Raw genomic sequence first — 25,027 nt, 5'->3', positions numbered from 1 at the left:
AAAATGGTCAGGGGGCTGGAACACCTCTGCTACGAAAACAGGCTAAAGGAGCTGGGGGTGTTCAGCCAGGAGAAGATCTGGGGAGACCTGATAGTAGCCTTCCAGTACCTGAAGGGGGCTACAGGAAGGATGGGGAGAGACTGTTTACAAAGGCCTGCAATGATATGACAAGGGACAATGGCTTTAAACTAAAGAAGGGCAGATTGAGACTGGAGATCAGGAAGAAGTTCTTTACTGTGAGGGTGGTGGAACACTGGCACAGGTTGCCCAGGGAGGTGGTTGAGGCCCCTTTCCTTCAGATATTCAAGGTGAGGCTCGATGAGGCCCTGGGCAACCTGATCTAGTTGAGGATGTCCCTGCTGACTGTGGGGAGGTTGGACTGGATGACCTTTGGAGGTTCCTTCTGGCCTGGACCATTCTATGATTCTATTATCCTGTGAGTTAACTCATTTGTAAGATGCTCAAGAATTAGGGACATTGGATGGAATGGAAACACATGTGCATACTGCACAAACAAAAATGTCCAAATCATCCAAAGTAAAAAAAGAATAGCATTATGTTTAAATGCAGCTGGATGCTAATGTGCCTCTACAAATTTTGTGATCAGAGGAGTTCTTAGCTTGTTCAAGCAATGCAGGTAAAGTAATTTTGAGCTATCTAAAATGATTACTTGGATGTATCTCTATGATAAAGGTTCAAAATCATCCTTCAAAACTTTGGCAGACATTAGAAAATTAACTCTGACCTCTCACCCAGCTGCTATTTTGCTCTTCAAGGTTCAGACTTAGGAGATGGCTGCTGTTCAGGACAAAAGTGAAGCATGTTCATAAAATCTGAGAAAGAGTCACTTAAGTAAGTGCTAAGATACCATTCCTAATCAAGGTAATCAATGACATTTAAAGGGGAAAAAAACCCTCCAAACATGTACATTTATACACACACAATTCTATGAGAATCAGCTCCGCTGAAAAGATGAACTTGCCAACAATTCTGGCAAGACAGGTGGGATCACAACTCAGATTTTCCCAGATTGTTAGGCTGTATCTTCATCTACCAAAATCAACAATGCAATGCATATTCAAGACAGCATTTTTCACATATATCAGAGCTCAAATCCCAGGCAAAACAGATAAAGCAAGACAAGCAGCTGTCATACTGATAGAAACTTGCTATCAATGGGTTATCAGACAACAGAAGGTTTCTCCTGTCTAATCTGTCATAGCATAAAAAATTAAGCAACTCTGACTCTGTATTGAAAAAAAGAACATCAACAGAGAAGCTCTAGGTCCAAGCCACTGGCACTCAGTGTGACTAACAAGAATGAAGGAGTCCATGTTGTGTCATCAGCTGGCAAAACCCCTTCCAATGAGACAAGATGCAGAAGGTATCTCATCTAGTGCTGCAGGACATGTAGATGCAGGACTGTATTTACATGAAGTTCAGTGCAGCTGAGGCTGCTCAAAACACATAGAGGAAATTTCTGATATGCAGGCATAAAAGAGATGATGACAGCAAGGCAATGCTAGCTGCAGGGAAGACACACTGTGCAAACCCTGCTGGGAACAAGAGTGATGGACAACCACTTTATTAATCAAGATACTCTCTCCAAGGTGCTCAGCAGCAAGGAAAGTGAGCTGCAGTCAGCTATTCTTTGAATAGCTACTTGTGCAGGTCAAACTTGTTCTTACCAAAAAAAGTATCACCTTAAGAAACACTAGAAAAATAACAAAATGAGGATTAAAAGAAGGCGCAAACCTACGTTATTTCTAGCAGCTGCAGCTCTCTCACAGAAAGCGTGCACTGTAGAGTTTCCACTGTGGAACCTAACAAAGATCTCTGTTCACAGGTCTGGTGGGAAATTGACATTAGCTAACCTGGCATCATCTCTTCCACTGACTGATCTTTCTCTGCCACATCCTCTTTATATGCTGTCCAAAAGCTGTCAGTAGACCCACAGCTAGAATCTGTCAGCTGTCAGATAACTGTGTTATTCTGATTTCTTAAGTAGTGTTTGTAAGTTCTGAGAGCCACATTTAATTTTACTAAATATGTTTGTGCTGGCTAAAGCCTTTCACAATGCCTCCTTAGAGCTCTATTACAGGTTTCAGATTGAAACTGGCCCCCTGGAAAAAGGGCTAATTACAAAGGCAATTTTGCACTGCAGTTATTGCTAGTCTTTGCCTGTACTGCTCTCCCCCTGCAGAAGGTTAGGAACACCACAATAAAAAGAATTAACTTTGTGTTCGTTCTTAGAAGATGTGCAGCAAGCAGGCTCTGGGCAACCTGATCTAACTGAGGATACCCTTGCTTACTGAACAGGAGGTTAGACTAGATGACCTTTGGAGGTCCCTTCAAACCCAGACCATTCTATGATTCTATGAAAGGTTTTCATATTCACTGCTATGTACAGGACCTGATGCATGAGAAACAGTAACAAAATAATAAACTAGCCATTGATTCAGACCCACCAGGGATGACTGTAAACCATTATCTGGTGACTGCTCGTTTTTGGGGGGGTCTGTTTGAAGTGTGTTGGTGGTCCTTGTGTATTTCCTAAGAGTAAAACATCTGCTGAACAAACCTCACTATCAGAATCAACATAATTAGCACAATTTTGAAACTCTCAGCTTAAAGGAAGGATGAATCTTTTTCCTGACCTTGGGTTGATTGTTCTAGTGTGACAAATACAATCTTTCAGCTTTTAAGTTGCTTTTGTTGGATAAAGAAATGGTTTTATTTCCCACATCTGATAGTTTGGTTCCATCTATTTATTTTCATCCAATCGCTTTGATTAATTTTGATTAATGGTAGATAACTTCAATTAAGCCTAAAAGACTTCAATACCTAAGTGTCCATGCAACTTCCTGGAACTGACATGTCTTGCTAAAACTACTTCAGATAACAAGCCAATGACATGAACCTAGGAACATGTTCTGGACGGGTAGTATGGACCCTACTTACAGGCAACCAGCACCAGAACAGGAGGACACAGTCTCAAGCTGCACCAGGGGAGGTTTAGGCTGGCTGTTAGGAAGAAGTTCTTCACAGAAAGAGTGATTTGCCATTGGAATGGGCTGCCCAGGGAGGTGGTGGAGTCACCTTCCTGGTGACTCCAACTGGAAGTGTTTAGGAAGAGACTGGATGGGGTGCTTGGTGCCATGGTTTAGTTGATTAGATGGTGTTGGGTGATAGATTGGACTCGATGATCTCAGAGGTCATTTACAGCCTGGTTAATTCTATTCTATTCTATTCTATTCTATTCTATTCTATTCTATTCTATTCTATTCTATTCTATTCTATTCTATTCTATTCGCCTTCTGTACATCACTGCTCTGATGCCCAGAAAAACTTTCTGGAATCAAAGATAATACAAAATGGTCAGATCAGAAGAGTCCTGAGTCAGTCCTCTCATTGTGTACATTCACAGTCACCTAAGGCAAAGGCAAGTATTTTCCTGCTGCTTTCCACACAGATGGAGATTACTCTCTGCCTTTAGAGAATCCAGATCACACTTCTCTGGTTTCTACTAGAGCCATCTTTGTGGCTAGTTTGAAATAAGATAAATTAGAGATGAAAATAACCTATGACATCAACTCCTACATCAGTGAAAGAGAGACTATCACAGTGTATCTACTCATATGGTACCACAGCTTCTTTTGAAAATGCCAAATTCTGAGGCTTTTATTACACTGTAATATAATCATAGAATCAATAAGGTTGGAAAAGACCTCAAAGATCAAGTCCAACCTGTCGCCCAACACCTCATGACTATTAAACCATGGCACCAAGTGCCACATCAAATCTCCTCTTGAACACCTCCAGGGACGGTGACTCCACCACCTCCCTGGGCAGCACATTCCAATGGCTAACAACTCAGTGAAGAACTTTCTCCTCACCTTGAGCCTAAACTTCCCCTGGTGCAGCTTGAGACTGTGTCCTCTTGTTGTGGGAGAAGAGACCAACACCCTTCTGGTTACAACCATCCTTCAGGTAGTGAAAAAAGCAGTTGATGGAGAATTTCTTGAATGAAGAGGACTGTGGAAGGCAGATGCTCACTTATGGTGCTGTTATAGTGGGTGAGCTTGGAGGGGGAAATTCACGCAAGAATACAGTTAGCAGGCTGTTTGGTCATATTTTCTTAACTGGGATATGTACTTCTAAACTTTATGGTGTCAGGTCTCAACTACAAAACTTCACACTTGATCATAAAGTTATAGTATTTACTGAAAGGGGTTGGGAAGGAGAGAAGAGAGGGATGGGAGGAGAAGAGGCAAAGGAAGAAAGGAAATGAAAAGGGAAGAAGGGAAAGGGGAAAGGAACGAGAGAAAGAGAAGGAAAAGAAGACACCGAAGGGGGAAAAAGGCTCAGAATCAGTGAAATCACACTAACCTAATTGAGAAATACAGTGATTGTATTCAGCAATACAAAACTGAAACTGAAGAGCCACCTATGACAATTGGGACATCCTTTGTTAGGGTTTTTTGTGGTCAACATTTGCATATTTTTTTTAATTGAAATTCTCACATGAAGCAAGGCTTTTAAAATTTGCCCTTTGAAAAGTATTTTCTAATGCCATATCCATGTAGCCAAAAGCTGAGTTACTCTTTTCCCCTTCCTCTCTCAGTTTTTGGTTTATTTTTTTTCTTTGCTGAACAGCAGCAGTTCTGGAAATTCTGTATACTCAAGGTATATATCCAGACTGGTGAGAGAAAAGCTACATAAAAAATACTGGTTTAATGAGTTTCAGCAAAACAAAAAAGAGAAAAGAATAAATGTAGAATCAGACATCCAGAGCCTTTCCCCTCCCTCTTGATGTCTCCTACATTGTAGGAGGTAAATTACAGACATACAGGCACTAAGGTGGGCTGTTTTGCTCCTCTTTCATGTTCCAACGATTGAATCTGGGAAAGACTTTTCTATGATCTTGTGATCAAATGCTGCCATTCAAAGAAGAAAGACTAACATAAATGGCCAAGAATGGGGTTTTTACAGCTGCTGAGGACTGCTGACCAGCACAATGACATTGTTGTTGTGACATAAAAAAAATAAAAAGATCAAATAAGCCCTGTCAGGCTCAACTGCTTTTCTCAGTTGTGCAGTTCCATTTGAGGGGGGAAAAAGGGGGGAAGAGAGACATTTCAGTTACACAAGAGGCTCCTGATATTCAAAATATATGGAAATTGCAGTTGTGATACTGTTCCTCTTACTTTGTCCGGATGAATCACAAAGGGAAAGATTGTCACTCACTACTTTAGGCACTCCATGCTCCAGGAAGGGTGTGGGGAGAAACCCCACACACAAGTTCTCAATGTTTCTCCAGTGATAGAGAAAGATTTGCTTTTAGATGGAGGAAAGGAAAGTGCCTGAAAGGCAAGACCAGGAAGGGAGGATCACCCCTGTATACTACTTTCTCATTATACATGCCTTCCATCTCTCCTACACTCCCTTTCTTGCTACACAGCCCTTCCCTCAAGGTGTCAGCATCAAATTTCTCCCAAAACACATAAGGATACACCAACCACCTGCAGGCTGACTTCTGCTCAGAAAGGCACTTGGAAGTTCAGATACTATCCTCTCTTCCAAGCCACCTACTTTTTTTTGCAATCTTACAGTAAAAAAGCACTTGGAGAAAACCCTTCATACCTGTCTTGATGAAGTAAACCCACCTGAGAGCCTCTGTGAGGCTGTCTGCCACCCAAGTATGTTCAAAGGCAGCAGCTGCCATGTTCCCATTGAGCCTTGCAGGCAGCAAAGACCAGGCATTTGGATGCTTACTGAATTAACCATGGTGGTGCAAAATGTGTGAAAAATCAATGCCTCAGTTTTGTTGAAACATCTGAAAAGTGTAGTCCTAGAGGCTTCCCCTTCTGGCTTAAATACAGATGCTCAAGGGAGCGTGTAAAAAAGTATATATTTGTACATCATTAAGGATCAATAAAAATTTTTGTTCTGGTTTGCTGAAATTCACAGGGAAAAGACAGACGAAAATTTGTGATTGAAATGTCTCTGTACCTCAAATTTAAAAATGTTTAATGTGAAAGCAAGTGGAAAAGAGTGAGGGAGTGAGAAAGGAGGAGAAAAGGAAGAACTTTCCTATGAAAGACCTCAAAGGGAAATAACTTTCCTCAGCTGGAAAAAAAGATCATGTAAACCACTTGCTGGATATTACTGAAAAGAACACACTGTGAGCTCAAGTGGTTAGTCTGTATTCTGATACTCTTGCTCTAGTTAGCTTTTAAAATGAGTTTTAAACTGTCTGGCTCAGGTGTGACAACACTATACTGCAGCACTAGGGTTTGCAAAGTAGATGTACTCCATCATTTAAAGCATTCTGAAGGGACAAAGAGAAAGAAACAGGAGGAACTGTGCCACTGCCGGCCACAGTTGATGCAAAAGCAGAATTCCTCCCCAAACTCTGAACCATGTACAAATGACTTTACAACATTCCAAAGTGTTCCATGCTCTGGCTTGCATGTTTTTATGCGATTGCTTTGTTCTAAATTGCCAACCCTTTAGATCTGAACAATCTGAAATTCAAGCTGTGAATCTTTCTGCCAGAACACCTGCAAAACTTGCCTGTCTCATCTTGGATTTTAACAAGTGCATCCAAGGAATAGCACTGTCCCTGGATCAGAAAGTTCTCAGCGCTTCAGCTGAAGTATGAGGCACGACAGAATTCAGTGCACATACTCTCAGCTATGCTGGTTATGCAACAGTAACATATAGAAGAGATTTTGTTATTCCCATTGCATAATAAAGGGAAAGGATTTGCTGATTAGAAAAATTACACAGTCATTCTTCATAGCAAAAATGCACTTGGAAAGAAAAAAAAGGTACGTGTTAAAAGTAGTTTAGATAAACTGTGCCACAGTTCATTACCACTAGATATTATGAATGAGAAAGGAATGCAGATTTCTGGAAATCTTAGGACATGAGAGGTAATATTGTGACAGAAATAAATAAGGAATGATCTTTCCTCATTTCTGTGCCACATTGTTCTCTAACATTCATCTTAAAAACCAAATGAAAGATCTTAATCCAAACTGCAGTAATGCTGTTTTATACAATAGAATAGACCTTGGAGATCATCAAGTCCAACCTATTATACAACACCATCTAATCAACTAAACCATGGCACCAAATGCCTTATCCAGTCTTTTCCTAACACCTCCAATGGTGGTGACTCCACCACCTCCCTGGGCAGCACATTCCAATGACCAATCACTCTATGAAGAACTTCTTCCAGCCTAAACCTCCCCTGGTGCAGCTTGAGACTGTGTCCTCTTCTTCTGGTGATAGTTGCCTGGGAGAAGAGATCAACCCCCACCTGGCTACAACCTCCCTTCAGGTAGTTGTAGACAGCAAGAAGGTCTCCCCTGAGTCTCCTCTTTTCCAGGCTAAGCAGCCCCAGCTCCCTCAGCCTCTCCTCATAGGGCTTGTGCTCCAAACACCTCCCCAGCGTTCTTGCCCTTCTCTGAACACATTCCAGCAACTCAACATCTTTCCTAAACTGAGGGGCCCAGAACTGGACACAGTACTCAAGGTGTGGCCAGACCAGTGCTGAGTACAGGGGCACAATGACTTCCCTGCTCCTGATGGCCACACTATTCCTGATACAGGCCAGGATGCCATTGGCCTTCTTGGCCACCTGGGCACACTGTTGCCTCATGTTCAGCCTACCATCAACCAGTACCCCGAGGTCCCTTTCTGCCTGGTCGCTCTCCAGCCACTCTGACCCCAGCCTGTAGCACTGCATGGGGTTGTTGTGGCCAATGTGTAGAACCCAGCACCTAGATGTGTTAAATCTCATGCCGTTGGACTCTGCCCATCTGTCCAGCCTGTCAAGGTCCCTCTGCAGAGCTCTCCTACCCTCTAACAGTTCAACACCAGTCCCCAGCTTGGTGTTATGCATCATGACCTGAGTTACTGCAATACTACACATTGATCTTGTTTTGTTTTTTTTTACTTCTAGATACAAAGTAATAAAAAAGACTGTGAAAGAACGCCTCATCAATTAAATCTAGATTACAAAAATCATTGTTTCCTAATACAGTCATTTTGAACAAAAAGGATAAAGTTCTTTTCCTGACAACTTACAGACCAATACAAATTCAAATAAGACAACACATAAATATGTAGCACATTAGGTCTTTGAGACTGTTCCCATCATCAACATCATTATTTATTACTGGAAAAGCAGGCATTAGACAGTGTCAGCACTCTCTCTTCACTCACTCAAATTCCCTGATAAACCCAAACTATGTGATACACACCATCTAATATCTGAAATACAAATTAGCTCTACACTTGTTCCTCCAAGTGCATACAGCTATTGGGGTTTAATAGGTAAATATCTAATTCTGCATCTTCCTAGCCAAAAGGTGTCTTTGCTTGAGCTAAATGGAAATGAGGTCACATCTTCAGCAGATAGATTACTACTTTGTTTTTTGCTTCTAGAAAGTATCCCTTGTCTTTAAAGAATATACAATCTCAAAAAATACAAGAAATCTAGGAAAACTGAAATGGATCTTTGGAGCAAGATATGGATATGTACGGTATGAAAACAAAAACACCTACATAAATTGTAAGCACAGGAAGGATAACTGAAGGTTACATAAACAGACTTCCAGAGAGATGAAGAAAGGAGATAAAGACAGAGAAACTGTTCTTGTTCAGTGATACAAAATGACACACTTCACATTTGAAATACCCAAGAATGCCATGAAGCAACACAAATGCTGTCTGACTTTCAAAGGCTGTCTTTGAAAGGAAGGACACAGTCCAAGTAACACTTGACATCACAATCTATTGGAGGTCTATTGTTGAAAAGTTGGTACAGGCTGGATTAACTAAAGTGATTTTGGCCAAGTACCAGAAGGAGGGTAAAGAGAGGAGCCTTTCCTGGTGGTGTGTGACAGCCATGGCTCTAAAAGGGAGAGCAGCACGTGAAGCACTGATGAGGTTGGCCACACCACAGAAACCAGCGTGAGCTACAGAGACCTAACCAGGGAACTGCTTTCTACACAAAAGGGTTTGCATTTTCTCCTAATTGAGTATCCATTGTGTAGATTCTTGGTTAGAAATCTCATCTTTGTAACGGCCTTCTGCAAGTTCTATGTGATGTTAATTATTATGTGGTGCCAACTAATATGTGATGCCCAAAAAACAATACTCTGTTTTCATAAGGGCATTCTCTTCCAGCAAATGCATATTCCATTGGGCACCTCTTAACATCCAATGTGACCTATGCACCATGTTCACAGAGCCCATTCTGTGCTGAGCAATTTGTCAGATCTGAGCTGGGCAGCGTCGCCTGCATATTGCTGAGGATGTGGGAAACACCAGGGGTCCAAAGAAAGAAGAATTACAGGGCCCTCATGGTCATCACAAGGACTCAGGCAGGACAATAACAGAAGGACTTAAAGATTTTTCTTGTCTGCCAAAGATGGAAACTGACAGAAGTTAAAAGCATGTTTAGAGGATTTGAGATGTAAAAGAAATTTCTGCTAATAATAACCTAAGCGCATACATTCACAGAGCACAGAAAGTGAAAGAGTGATACCATGAGAAATTATAGTGATAGTCAGGAATTGGAAACAGGATAAATAGATGAAATTAGAATAGAATAGAATAGAATAGAATAGAATAGAATAGAATAGAATAGACCAGACCAGACCAGGTTGGAGAAGACCTTTGAGATCATCAAGTCCAATCCATCACCGAACACCATCTAATCAACTAAACCATGGCACCAAGTGTTAAGCAGCTATTGTTTTACAAAGGTCTTTGCATGGATCATATTTTCTGATACAGTAGGTAAAGATATGCTGCAGTCAGTGGGTAACAATGAAAATATTTACAAAACTAAATTCAGAGAAGGTAGGTTATATAAAAGGTTCTGATCACATTTACCTCATATCTGTTACATGAACTGAGGATATAAATGAGGGAATTGGGGTTTTCTGAATAAAGATAATTCCTGAGGATAAGAGTATGTAAAGAATATTAACCTTTTTTAAAACTAGCTCTACCAAGCATTACCAGTACCAGGATGCTCTTTATTCTGCCAAAGCTCCCTGCAGCATTAACAATGTTTTAAGCTAACTACAAACTAATATCTAGTTTCTATCTTTAGCTGCTGCTTTGTCTTGTTTAAACAGTCAAATACATTTATACACAAAGTGAGATAGAAAGGTGTAGATATTTATGGTAATGTACCTTGATAAAGTGAGGTAAACTCCCCAAGAATATAGTTATGGAAGAGTTTTTCAGTGGTTTACATATATAAATCAAGAGATCATCAATTAGAAAAATTAAGCACCAAACTAAGAAGAAAGAGTTAAAAAGTTATCAAATGAAACATTTTAAGTTCATTCACTCAGAAAAACAATTTACAGCATCTTCAATGATAAACAAGGTAGCATTTATTAATTCACTAAGAGAAAAACTATAAAATATTGCTACTATTCATTGCACAGTTAGCCCTCATCTGGAATACTTGTTTCCTCATGACTATTTTAGCCACAATCTTCTATAAAACATGTTGCCTTAAATATATTATTTGATGTTCTAAGTCTCCTTCTGTGAAGCAAAGATTTGAATTCACTCTCCATGGTTGCAGTATATAAGAAAAGACTTAAGAGAAACATTTAAGTGAAGGAGAGAGTCAGAAAATATCCATTCATTCTGGTGAAAAGAATCTGTAAAAATGCAGTGCCTGGGACCTTTGCAAGAGAAAAATGCATGGCCAATAAGGATTAAAGCAAGAAATGTGGCATTTGCAAATACACCTGCATTGTTGCAGATAATTTCTTTCTCTTTAAGAGATTTTGCTGTGGTAAAAGTCAGTCCCAAAATGCCACAGTTTCTTGTTGCTTGTGGGATTCTTAATAGGATAGGATAGGATAGGATAGGATAGGATAGGATAGGATAGGATAGGATAGGATAGGATAGGATAGGATAGAATTAACCAGGTTGGAAGAGACCTTTGAGATCGTCAAGTCCAACCTATCATCCAACACTATCTAATGAACTAAACCACGGCACCAAGCACCTTATCAATTCTCTTCCTAAACACCGCAAGGGATGGTGACTCCACCACCTCCTTGGGCAGCACATTCCAATGGCCAATCACTCATTCTATGAAGAACTTCTTCCTGATATCCAGCCTAAAATCTACACAAGAATAGTACTTCCCTCTTCCTTCTGTCAGATATTTGCAACCTAGCATTACAATTAGCAATAAAAGGCATACAGAACTACTACAAAAGAGGAAGAATCTTGACCATGTATCCTGACCACTTGTGTGCCTCACATTTAAAAAATTTCCCTGAGATAGTAATTGGCCCAAGGTACTCTGTCAACTAGAGTTTAGTTTACAAAGCAAACAAAATTTAGGAAGTACTGTAATAAGTAGAAAATGCTGTGAGGGAGCATAATGGACATAACAGCAGAGAATAATTACTGCAATTGTAGCATGTTGCTGTGAAATTCCAGAGTGAAAAGTAAGAACTCATTAAGGCTTTGCATTTCTTCAAAAAGAGAAAATGAAGTTTTCAGAAGACATCCAAGGATCCCGGCAGATGAACGAAAACTCTATGCAAGGGCTGTACACCCTAATCTTGCCCGTCCAAATAGAAATCAATTTGTTACTGACAGAAAAGCAAGGAATTTTTACTTGAATTCAGTGATTGCAAAATGTGATAGATTGCCAGGATTTCATATAGTCTCCTATTCATCAACAAAAAGAGATGTAGCACTGAAAGACTGAGAGCGAGCTACCTTCATTACTAGTGCCCTTCACATCTTGATGGAGATGAACATTAATATAATTTAATGCATTCATTTGTGACTTATCCTTCAGACTGACAATACAGAGCCTATAAATTAGTTTCACATGGGGCTGCACTATCTATAGGAAGGAAATATTCCCAACATGTCCTGGTATATTTATCTCAGAAAAAAAAGTGCTAATAAAGGGAGCACAGTAACAAACACACATACACAAGCCCATTAAAAATAATCACTCAAAGCCACTCAGAATATTTATGAAGGTCACATGGCATCTGCTGAGCACTGAGAGTCTGCAGATTTCTGGAGTCAGCTGTACTTTCTTAGTATGGAAGAAACGTAAAGATACTAGCTAACTTTTTTATATGGGGCAACCAATTATTTTGTACTGTATATCCAAGACAGAATGTCATGAAATGTACACTAGTTGAGCAAGCAGGATAGCACAGCAATTCCCTTTGGAATGAAGCAAAGACAAGGAGTTGGACAGAGAAACACCCTTGCCTTTGTTCCAGAGAGGTCTGGAGCTGCCAGTGGTCAGCTCTACAATTTTTAAGAGACAACAGACAGCAGTTCAAGTTAGGAAGTCAAACAAGGAATGATATATTTTTGCCTTGAGAACATATAGAATATAGAACCTTCAGAGTTGCCTGTATGCCCTCATTTCCTTGCAGATGCAACACTGCTTTATGTTTTCCTGCTATATTGTTGGCCTGGATCAGACAGATTCCAGGCAGAGCTCAAACATCCAGGTACACAACAGTGACTCTCCTGAAATTTCTATCCTATTTCAAACAACAAAAATCCTGACCAATTAAATTCATATCTCATTTGCCAAGGAAAAAGTATTTGGAAAAAGAGTTCTGTATTCAATATGAACGTTTGAGGTAACTCTTTGGGAGGATAGAACTAAGCCATGGCCCATGGTTTATTCATTGTGAAAGCCAGAGTCATGTTGTCCAGTCTTTCTGATGAGCTGTTCAGCATCATGTGAAAGCTGCCTACTCCAGTCCTTCCATCATGACTTGGTTAACCCTGCAAAACCACCCCCTTCAGTACTTGAAGATTTTATCCTATAGATATGGGATTCCTATGCACATACATCCCACTGGGTCACCAGAATTTCGTTTCAGGAAACAAAACTGGAAAAGTCAGCATGGATGAAGGCTGACGAAACAGTTTGTAAAGTCCATAATCCCACTGCCTCGTGACCGAATGGCCTGCAGGCAGCCCGATTTCTTTCTTGATGAGCCCCATCCAACCTTATAGTAGTTGGAAAGTCCAAACCAGAGCATCAGAGCTTGGGTGAGAGGAGATGGGGACAAAAATGTCAAACCCTCCCAAGTTCACTGTTACAGTTGAAAGAAACACAGATGAAAATCCTAAACCTACTTGATTTAATCCTAAATCAATTAAATTTTCTCTTTGTAGTAAGATCATGTCTTTAAGTAGCAGAGATTAATAACAGGTAGCTTTGAATATGTCCACTAACATTAATAACAGAGAGTGTTGCATACCTCCACTAACATTCTCTGGTTCCTCATTTTTAAACTGAAATCCATGAAGAGGTCACAGCAATAAGTGGAGAGTATTTTCTTTCTAAGCCAATTACTGAGATGCTGGGAGTATGATTTTCAGACTATGACTGATTATGCATGTATAGTAGGAGACTTGATTTTTCCTCCTTCTCCATGCAGGAAGATAAGGAGCTGCCAGAAAGAAGGTAAAGCAGATGCTCCTGTCTTTGATGACAGGCTTAAATACAGATTCATAGCACAGATTTGTAAACTGAGTAGGAATCTAGTGAAGAAGAAACGAGAACTGCGTGGGTTTTACACTGGATCAAATGTAAATGAATAGAAGTGGCCAGTATGACTTGAATTGACCCAACTGCTCAAGTGATTGTGTCTGTCCTCTAGCTTCTTAAGAGGATGGATGAATATGAAAAATCTTTTAAATGTGGATTTACAGAGTCCCTTGCTCTAATAATGAGGCACAAATATTCTCTTTTATGTGGATCAAATGCTCTGCAATTATTTCTAATTATCTGTGCTTGGAGCTGCAGAAATGGAGGACACAATGGGATGGTGTAGATATCCTGTGAAGTTGTGCATAGCTGGGTGAGTTCTCCAGCACTGCCTCACATTTCATTATGCTTTACCTGCACCTGAACAGTAGTCAGGTAAATGAAAATGCAAGTCACTTCCTAACTCATCTCTTGGAACTAAATGTCATCTGATTATGACAATCACAAGAGAAACATAGTGGAGAAATTTCCCACATGGGCACCATCTTCATGAAAGATCCATGTCCTTTAACTGAGAAAGTAGCAAATATCAGACTCATCAAAATTCAATTCCATTACATGTCTTGGAACAAAAGCAAGTAATCATACTATCTTATCAAGACTCCTATTTTGATGTCCCATATTGTTCATGTTGATAACCCACTATATGCCTGAATAATTGAAAAATTAAGAGAAAAAATATTTCAGCTTCTATCTTTCATTCTTTACAATGTAGCCTTTTTGTCTCAAGCATGTGCTATAGTAATATTCTGCTTTATTTCTGGCTCAAACGATGTGTCCTCTCTGTGACACCTGGGAATGTGACCATGGAGCATATGATGATGAAGCTGTGCTTATGGATTCCTTGCTATTCACACTCCTTCCATTGGGTGCTGCTATTATATTAAACAGATTACTACAGGGACTCAATGGACGCATACAGGAAGGCATAGCAAAGGTTAAAGGTGTACGTCAGTGTTGCTTTGCCCGTTGTTCTTCGCAGCCTGAGTCTGTTGTACTTCACAAAGTTGGTGGTGTGCTTCATTAGTGTTAGGAAAAATTGTCAGTGACTACTTTTGGAAAAGAAATCCATAAAATGGATTCTTGCAACTTGTACTAAAGTTTTATCATTTTTCATGATCGTGATCTGACTAAAACATGTATGCACACTGCAACATTCCACTACTGTACACAGTAGCCATGCAGATGGCTCTCTTCTAGTTGATGTATTTAGTGTATCTTCTGCATAAAGAACCAGGTAATGAATAAGGAGGAATTCAATGAAAATAGAACCTAAAAACTGAGAATAGCTTAATAGAAGCTAAAAAGAGGAAGAAAAAATAATAGACCAACAAAAGAAACAAACAAACAAAACCCCCAAACAGATGACAACCAACCAACCAAAAACCCTAGGATGAAATTTTTGCAAGGATTTCCTGCTCCTTGAATACAGCTCTTCAGACACTCTGAATGAGAAATCTTTGCAGTACTAAGCACTAAGCATCAAGCAACTGATCCCTAAAGTTTGCAGAGCTGGTGGCCATAGAGTTGGCAGATGAAGATTACAACATGAAGTCCTGCTTGTTTTACAACCTGTAATACAGTTGCTGATCTCATTCTATTCCTAGTTTGTTAGGAAAGCATCAACATTTATTTATGTGGCCTTTGCTGTAACTGGGGAAAAAAATCACAATTGATGCATGCATTTGAAGTAAAAAATGCAGTAAACCAACATGATTGTTATATGCGCTTAAATTTACTTCTGTCATGCATAAATGCTTGACTAATACACACTTGAATAAGAAAGAAGATGCTACGGATCATAAAGGAAGCCAAGGAAGTCTTACGGCCTCTTATCAGGGCCAGGACTACAAGCCAGTCCCAACATAAGTTCCAGCATTTCTTTATTCCAAACTTCTCAGTGAATTTTAAATGCCATAATGATGGCTACTTGCCTGGCAGACCGGGTGGGGTTTTCAGGTATTTGCCATTGAAATGTTGAATTACTACTTCACATTTTTCCGTAGACTCCATTCTGGAAAAGAGAAGCAAGTGAGATGGTGTTAGAGGCAATACATATTACTATACTGGTGTGAAAGTGCTCAGTCAGCAAACCCAAAAAGCAACAGGAAAAAAAAAAAAAAAAAAGGACAAGCACAGATGCTGAGAGAAATCCTCAAAGCTGTTCTTGCTGCATTCTGCAGTGAAAATGCTTTGAGCCCATTAAGGTACAGCATGGCTTGTGAGGAGGACCTGCCACCCTCAAAGCCTGCGATTGCAGTCCCAGCTGTGTGCGAGCTGCAGCACTGCCAATGAACAGTCCCCTTTTGGCTCCAGAGGATCATCCTGAACAAGGACATTCTTTATGCTCTGACATGCTGCTTGGAAAGGCAAAGGACATGTTTCTAGATTCCTGGTGCACCCAGCATAACTTCATATGGCATGAAAAAAAACTGAACAGGATTTGGAGAAAAAAACCCAGAGGAATAAGCCACAATTATTAAGGATTAAAACTTGAGGAAAAAAATAATAACCTGCAAAGGCAGACTGTGGGGTAGACAATGCAGATGTGTCTATTACAAGATAAAGCCAAATTTTGGGTGAAAACAGTAATACTAGTAGGAGATAGTTGTTCATCTCATATGACCTCAAGGTAACTTTCAATATCGGGACATTAATGCATTAACAGTTGAGCTCTGCATACATTACTGAAGGAACTGTAAAGAATACAAAGCTACCATTCAACTCCCAAGCCATGGTTACACCATATCTTGGAATTCACCATTCTTTCAGGTCTTGTAAATTGATTGCATGCTAGTCCAGAGAAAAGCTGATTTTGCTACAGAGTGAGTAGAGACATTTTGAAGAGGGGAAATAAGAGAAAAGGAAAGCTGATAAGCAAGCAAAAAGAAAAATCATACTGCTTTGGTTTTCTTAGAAAAAATGAGTTTAAATTATATGTTCAATGCTCCTTCTTGGAGCCCAACCATTCTCCAACTCTACCAACATGGTGCTAAATCATGTCCTTCAGCTTCACATCTGTGTTTTTTAAACACCTCCATGGATGGTGATACAACCACCTCCCGGGGGAGCCTATTCTAGTGTCTGAGAACCCTTTCAGCAAAGATGTTTCTTTTAATATCTAATCTAAACCTTCACTGGTGCAATATGAGGCCATTTCCTCTCATCCTATCACTTTGTTACTAGCCCAGTTCCCTCAGCCACTCCTCATAAGACTTTGAGCATAAGCCCTATGAGGAGCTGTGGTTGTTTAGCCTGGAGAAAAGGAGGCTCAGGGGAGACCTTATTACTGTCTATAATTACATGAAAGGAGATTGTAGCTGGATGGGAGTCTCTTCTCCCAGGCAACCACCAACAGAACAAGAGGACATAGACTCCAGCTGTGCCAGGGGAAGTTTAGGCTTGAGGTGAGGAGAAAGTTCTTCACAGAAAGAGTTACTTGCCATTGGAATGGGCTGTCCAGGGAGGTGGTGGAGTCACCGTCCCTGAAGGTGCTCAAAAAGGGATTGGACGTGGCACTTGAAGCCATGGTTTAGTTAGTCATGAGGTGTTGGGTGATAGGTTGGACTTGATGATCTATGAGGTCTTTTCCAACCTTATTGATTCTATGATTCTAGTTCTCCAGGTACTCTTCAAAACAACTTCAATTTATCTACCTAATGTAATATGGTTTCAGGAAAGAGTGGCTTATATAGAGCAGCAGTTTGCCTCTCAGGGTACAACTCTGCCAGAGTTCAAAGGAGCAACCCACCACTGCTGAAAGAAAAAAAATAAAACAAATGTAAAAAATCCTGATTGCCTGATTCTCTGAGCAAGTCAAAGTCTTTTGTCAGTTTGTTTCAGGTGGACTCATTAAAAATTGTCCCTTCCAAGCTGCATCACTGAGCGTCATGTAGGCTGGGCCATTTGTACAAGCAGAAAGATAACAACACACATTGCTCACTTCGGTTTAATTCAGATTTAACTAAGCAGATGTCTGCACTGAGCCTTTGGAGACTCTTGTCTCTGAAAGAATAAATGCAATGAAAGTCTGGGTTTTGTAGCTGCAGGCGTTTGGTGTCAAACCATGTTATGTTGCATCACACAGCAGTGACAATTTCATTTTAATACATGGGGTACATTTTAACAAGCCAAAGCGGTCCCTGCAAAGAATGCAATATGTAAGCTGCCAACTGAAAGAGACTCAGTGCACTTCATGCATTTTATGTGGGAAGAGAATAAAAGTGAAATCCACAGTGTTCTAGGATAAAAAGGACATCATTCAAATAGCAGTCTGAGAAAGAACGCGCACATTTTCTTCTCCAGTTTCACAATTAATGGCTCTCAAAAGCTAGCTATCTGTAATCTGGCACACACTTCACTTGAAACTGACACTGGCATTATCGACTCAGTTTGAAAAGGCAGCACAATAGACAAATATATGTTTCCTTCAGATGTGCTGCTGAGTAACAACTGCATCTACCCCTCCTCTCCCCTATTAGAGACCCCACATTCATTCTGCAATGTGTGCCTGTAGGGCAGTCCTTCCTCTCAGTCATGCTGAGGCTGGCCAGGCAGCCGCTAACTAATCAGGATGGCATCTATCCCAGGGCCAACTAAGTATGAATTATGATTTTCACTTGTCCACAATGCATGTTTTTTAGAAATAACCCTTTCAAATTCTCTCTGACTGATTGGGAAGAATGAGGGGTATAGAGCAACCAGATACATTATTGAAATTGTCTGATACTTTCCATTCTAAGAATCCAGTTCTAGAGTAGTGGAAACTCTGATCATCACTGATTACCACCCTGAAACGTCTACCACTGAGGTGCCGTTGTCCATGGCAGGTGCCTACCCATGAGCTGAACCTATCTGCAAGCTCAATTCAGACATTCCTCTTTCTCTTCTTACTTGTTTTAGCCATAAAGATTTTCCATACCTGGGAAAAGATCAAATAAAAATAGACTTTTATTAGGTCTACACTAGTAAATTCTATATTTTTTTCCTCCCCCAAAAAGCTGGGGCACTCCTCTGTTCTAGAATGTATGTGGAAACTTGAGGGAGATGGACAAACTATACTTAAATTCTTTTATTTTTTTTTTAGGACTGGAGATTTTTCATAATTGATAGAACAAAAATGTGGCAAATTGTAATTCAGAGAAAAGATAAAGATCTTAGATGCTTCAAAACCTTCCACTGAAAGATGCAGATATTCAACAGCCCCACTAGAAAGGGGAAGATGAGCTTTACATGCTAATACAAATTTGTGATCATTCACAAAGTACTGTATTCAAATTCTCTTCACCAGGACATTTTTATTGCTGATTCTAAGAGGATCTTAGATAAAAGTTCATGTTTAAATAGAATTTGGAGATAGCTATCATATATCTGAATATTATTTTGAATAAGCAAACACACTGAAGAAATAAAAAAACCCTAAATCTGAGCCAGAGGCCGGATTCTTTCTTTTTGTTTAGGAGGAGACTTGATAGGGTGCTTGGTTGCATGGTTTAGCTGATTAGGTGGTGTTGGATGATAGGTTGGACGCGATGATCTTGAAGGTCTCTTCCAACCTGGTTTATCCTATCCTATCCTATCCTATCCTATCCTATCCTATCCTATCCTATCCTATCCTGGAAAAAACATTCCCTTTGTCATTTACAGCTTAGGAAGAGATATTAATTTTGACAAGTTCTGCTCATCATTCATGAATTGTGTCTTTTCCCAGAAAGTCTTGCCTGTAAATTCTTCATGTTCAGTACTGCTTGCATGCATAACAGGAAGTTGTTTACTATCTCAGGCAAATATATAAATCCACAGAAATCACTCTAATGAGGACAGGATTGGTACTTCGTCTCTGGGCATATGATCCATACTATATTTTGCAGCATGACCCATTATATGCCAAGGTGACTTTTGAGCTGCCTGAGTATCTCTGCACAGTGCTATATTGCCATCCATAGAGGAACCTCTGTCTCAGAAGAAATCTAGTATAACTAAATTACTCTGATGCCATGCTGGAAAACCCTGAAATCCTGCATATTCTTTTCCTTTGAGGAGAAGAACACACAAATTAAAGGCTTATCTCTCTCACTTAGCTTCAATGGAAACTGGAGCACCTCCATTTTTAGCAGAATCCATGCAAAACTTCTACAAATAGAATAATGATTTGGTGAGGACTTGAAATCATGTTTCCCTTTTTCTATTGCTCCCCTTCAGTTGCTGAGTTGAACACTAAACTTAAGACATGTACAACACAAGGAGGATATAAGTTTAATGAAAAACATGCAGGCAGAGAAAAGCATCCCACTGGAAGTTCTTCCAAAAGAACAAGGTAGGGAAAAGTCATGGATGAAGCCCAAAGTCCCAAGAACAAGAGGTAAATGCCTCCCTGTGGACACTGGATTTGTCACAAAGGGATGGAATCATCTCCTTGATATTTCCTTTTGTTCTGGAGACAGCTAATTGAGAAGCTTTTGACTTTGGTCATTTGCTGGGAACAGCATCATAACATTCTTTTATGGTAGTTTGTGTTAGACAAATTTTCTCATGTCACTGGAAAAGAATAGTATGGACACTGAGTTATTTCTGCCTAGACCCAGGCTGATTTATGCTACTGTCTTCACAGTCTCAGGCTGAGTATTACAGTGGTGCCCATCAGCAATGCAATACTTGACTCTCTGACTGTCAGTATTTTCCTCATAAATTTCTGTTTTCAGAGGTTTATGACTGTGTTGTAAAATGTCGCTTGCAAGGGTGAATCTTGCAAGGTCGTTTTAAGTTACACGACAGCAAACAACATAAAAAAGTTAGTGGGTTCTAACTCTTCATTTACACATTATCATTTAAAGTACCTATAAAACACTGAGGGAGATGAGGGAGGTGCACAAATGTGTGGTGTGATTAGTATTACTATCTCTATAGGGAGGATACTTAAATATTACTTGAATAGTATTTTACTGTGGGGTTATAAAAAACAATTTTTACTTCATTTATTCAGTGGTACCAGTCAGGCCCTCCCTAAGATATACCACAATGCCTCCTTGCCTGCTTTTCCATGTCCCAAGCAGTTCTCCAATTAAACTCACACTACATTGGGCTGATTATGAAAATTCCTCAGGCGAATTATCTGATGGCTCCTGCCTTTCCTTGTTCCTCTCTCTTCACCTTTAAATGGAAATGTATTGCCACAGGCACTGGAATATTTTACAGATACCACACAAAGTCTTTGGGGCATATTTGGGATTTCCAGTTTCTTCTGAGATATCCAATTGTAAAAGAATTTCCTGGGTAAGATGTAGGATGTGGCAGATCATTCTTCCAGTTGAAAGTAGGAATGATCCTAATATCTAAAACTGCACTGTTGTCCCAGATGACGGATTTGTTCAAGCAAAATTTATAGTACTTTTTCAAGTGCCTTCAATTAAACCCTTGAATAAGGAAGTGTAATGCATTTCTCCTCTTCACAGATGCATTCTTAAACTGTCTGGATTTCCACCCACCCCTAACCCCCCGGTGCTGCTGACACTTCTCTGCCTCCAAAGCAGCACCGTCACTGATCCTCAGAAATCTCCCTCTAAATATTTCGTCTTTCATTGCTGCTTGGATCCACTATGATTGCGTTATTTATCTTCTCCCACTTTACCATATGGAACTCACCCTTTGTGTACCTGTAGAAAGACAGGTCTTTCAGCACATACAGTTACCTCTTTGTAAGTGACAACACATCCTCAGGATGAAGGTGAATATTTCCCTCCATGTTCCGAATACTTTCGCCTACCCTGGGCCTTCAGCCTCACTCAAGGGCCCTATAACTTACTGCTGCTTCTGATCTGGTTTTACTCACACCATCACCAACATCAATAATGTCCTGTTTGCAAAACTCAAATCATAAGAAATCAGCTTTAAAACTGTATCTTCAAATCCAGTTTCTGTGATTTTTCCTTGGCTTTTTTAAGGATGAAGAACTGTGCCTTTGTTAGACTTACACTTTTAAAATGAAGGATCAGATGCTGAAGTCGTTAGATGACTCCCAGCAACAGTGATTTAGGAGGAACACCTACAATTTTAAGTCTTGCGATGAAAGTCACCCTCCTGTATGAGGGCAACGTTGCATCGTTCTCTTTTTCAACATGCAATCGTAAGGGAGACTGAACTCAAAAGATTCTCACCCATACCACCTCCTTTTTAAAAATTCCTTACTTCTAGTAACTATTTCTTGCCCCTCCTCCTCCTCTTAATTTCTCTCTCTGCTATACGGTAGGCTTGTTCAGCCCCAGTTTCTGCTTGCCGGTGCCAGCAGAAACCCCACACTGCCAAACAGCAACACGAGACCTGCAGAACACCAGATCCAATGGAGAGCTCAGAGCCAGGTAGCACGGGATTGAAGTACAAAGCATGGTCCAGGGGAGAGGCAAAGGCGAATGCCCAGTCTATGCCAATCCCCTTTTAACTGGATGGACATTTGTGGACACATGGCTGGAGTTTAAGGATTCTCTTCTCTGGCCCCTTACTCATTCTCCTTAATTCTCCTCCTAAAACCCTAGGCACAACTAGACACAGTGGGGTTCAAGCCACAGTGAAATGCCCAGAAAGTTTCTGGTAAAATCTGCTCAGTTGCTTTTGAGGGATGTAAAAGAAAGGAAACACTTTCACAGTTTAAAGAAGAGAGCTAGGTAGGTGCATACTTTAAAAGAAGCTGAATTCTAATGTGGGTAGACATTAGACAGTTTTGATATAAGAATATTTGAAGTTATCCAGGTTATAAATTATTAAGTATCTACCCACACTACTATAAAACTGCTAGTCATACTCAGGAGAACAATCTGACAATAGATCTCTGTCATAAGTCTTTACTTCCAATTTCTTTTTGAATATACTAATTTGGAGACTGATTATTCACAGAACCGAAAAGTGATTTTAAAGCACTAATAGTGCCTAATTAGTAATTTTGAAACATCAGATATCAAAATTGCTGGGTGCTGCATCATTGTAGTGTATGCAAAGTTAACTTACTCTCCTGTGCTTCTGTGGCTTCTCCTAAGAGCTATGCTAAGTGGCACGGCACATTCCACAAGCAGGCAAGATACACTCTGATAAAAGGCCTCAAGTCAAAAGGTGTAATAGCCAGGATGACCACATGGGTTGCTGATCTGAATTCTGAAATATTTTCTAGACTGAATTACAGCTGCCATCCCCTGTCTGTGTTGTATTTATGTCCAGGCAGCATGTGATCACACTTTAGGTGCACTAGAATGAAATCTTCATGACCACATGTAAAGCTAAGCAAATTAATCTGCCTGAATTCCATGCAGGAAAAAAGATATCAAATATCACTTTATTACAAAAAGAATCATAGATTCAATAAGGTTGGAAAGACCTCAAAGATCATCAAGTCCAACCTGTCACCCAACACCTCATGACTACTAAACCATGGCACCAAGTGCCACATCCAATCCCCTCTTGAACACCTCCAGGGACAGTCACTCCACCACCTGTCTGGGCAGCACATTCCAATGGCCAACAACTCTCTCTGGGAAGAACTTTCTCCTCACCTTCAGCCTAAACTTCCTCTGGCACAGCTGGAGACTATGTCCTCTTGTTCTGTTGGTGGTTGCCTGGGAGAAGAGACCAACCCACACCTGGCTACAACCTCCCTTCAGCCAGTTGTAGACAGCAATAAGGTCTGCCCTGAGCATCTTTTTATCCAGGCTAAGCAAACCCAGTTCCCTCAGCCTCTCCTCATAGGGCTTGTGCTCCAAACCCCTCCCCAGCTTTGTTGCCCCTCACCAGCCTCAATGCCCTTCTCTGGACATGTTCAAGTATTTCAATGTCCTTCTTAAATTGAGGGGCCCAGAACTGGACACAGTACTCAAGATGTGGCCTAACCAGTGCTGAGTACAGGGCAGAATGACTTCCCTACTCCTGCTGGCCACACTATTTCTGATGCAGACCAGGATGCCATTGGCCTTCTTGGTCACCTGGGCACACTGCTGGCTCATGTTCAGCTGCCTGACAATCAGAAGGCAGCCCAGTGTTCTTGTAATTAGATCTTGTGTTGGTAATTCTCCAAGGAATCTGAATCTGGCCTTATTCAAGCCAATGGGAGATCCGCTGTATACTCTGATAGAGCAAAGGTTTTACCCCTCTGTTGTTTGCATGGCAAATTACACAACCTTCATGTTAGATTGCTAAAGGTTTCTGGAAACATGTTATATAATTAAGTACATTTCCACAAACTAGATGATTTTTTAAAATGCAAGATTATCTGTGAGATAAACTAATCAGTATTTAGTGAGCTAGGAAATTCATGTTGTTATTTACAAGAATGTGTAAAGAACAGCGTGTCATCTTTCAGTATAAATGTTTTGCCTTCTTCCATTTCAATTCAGACAATATTATCTTAACATTCTTTGTGCATGATGATCTTTCACATCAAGGACAAAGGTAACACTACAATGTCAGTTACCTTGAAAGCTGCCTTTTTATCATACAGTACAGGCTGGGGTCAGAGTGGCTGGAAAGGCAGAAAGGGACCTGGGGGTACTGATTGAGAGCCAGCTGAACATGAGGCAGCAGTGTGCTCAGGTGGCCAAGAAGGCCAGTGGCCTGTATCAGGAATAGTGTGGCCAGCAGGAGCAGGGAAGTCATTCTGTCAGTGTACTCAGCCAGGGGAGGTTTAGGCTGGATGTTAGGAAGAAATTCTTCACAGAGAGAGTGATAGGCCATTGGAATGTGCTGCCCAGGGAGCTGGTGGAGTCGCCATCACTGGAGGTGCTTAGGAGGAGACTTGATGGGGTGCTTGGTGCCATAGTTTAGTAGATTAGATGGTGTTGGATGATAGGTCCGACATGACGATCTCAAAGGTCTCTTCCAACCTGGTTTATTCCATTCTATTGTATTTCACTCAGTGGTATTTCTGACACTAACCCAAGTGCCATGATATCCTAAGAGATGGTGTATTTAAAAGAAATTCATAAGCTAAGTCATATTGCCTCCTCTACAAAGCACAATGTCAGAAATATTCTGTAGAAAATTATTCTGGACTTTTAAAAAAAATTTCTTTTGAAGTAGAAGACTGATTTATAGCACATCTGCAAACTTATCTTATTTGCTTTTCTAATACTTTTCTATGTATAGCTCTTTATTCCTTGTGTTGGTTTTTTTGGTGTTTTTTATTTTTTTCAAAAGAAAACTATTTGATTTAAGAATGCTTCAAACTGAAGAGAATCTATGTAAATATTCCTGAGAGTAAACATGGGAACTTGTCTAACTGCAGTGACGATAAAGTACATAATAAAAATAAGTTGCCCGTTCTGTCTAAATATCTGACTACTCCAACAGGGATTGTTATATTCAAATATTTCCTCTTAATCATTGAATCATGGAATTGTTTGAGTTGGAAAACACCTCTGAGATCATCAAGTACAACCATCAAGACCTCTGATC

At 40.2% G+C, this 25,027-nt stretch overlaps 1 protein-coding gene across 3 annotated transcripts in view; it reads right to left on the bottom strand.

Annotated features, from left to right (window-relative positions):
• Nucleotides 1-25,027, bottom strand: part of RBMS3 (RNA binding motif single stranded interacting protein 3) — a 631,327-nt gene that overhangs the window by 132,394 nt on the left and 473,906 nt on the right. For all 3 annotated transcript variants that reach the window (XM_054160933.1, XM_009898327.2, XM_054160934.1), the window contains one exon: nucleotides 15,532-15,611. In XM_054160933.1, the coding sequence (XP_054016908.1) occupies nucleotides 15,532-15,611 (80 nt within the window). The remainder of the gene's footprint in view (nucleotides 1-15,531; nucleotides 15,612-25,027) is intronic.

This window comes from Dryobates pubescens, chromosome 4 (assembly GCF_014839835.1).
Source record: "Dryobates pubescens isolate bDryPub1 chromosome 4, bDryPub1.pri, whole genome shotgun sequence".
NCBI classification, from domain to species: Eukaryota; Metazoa; Chordata; class Aves; order Piciformes; family Picidae; genus Dryobates; species Dryobates pubescens.
This window is presented reverse-complemented; position numbering and strand designations above follow the sequence as displayed.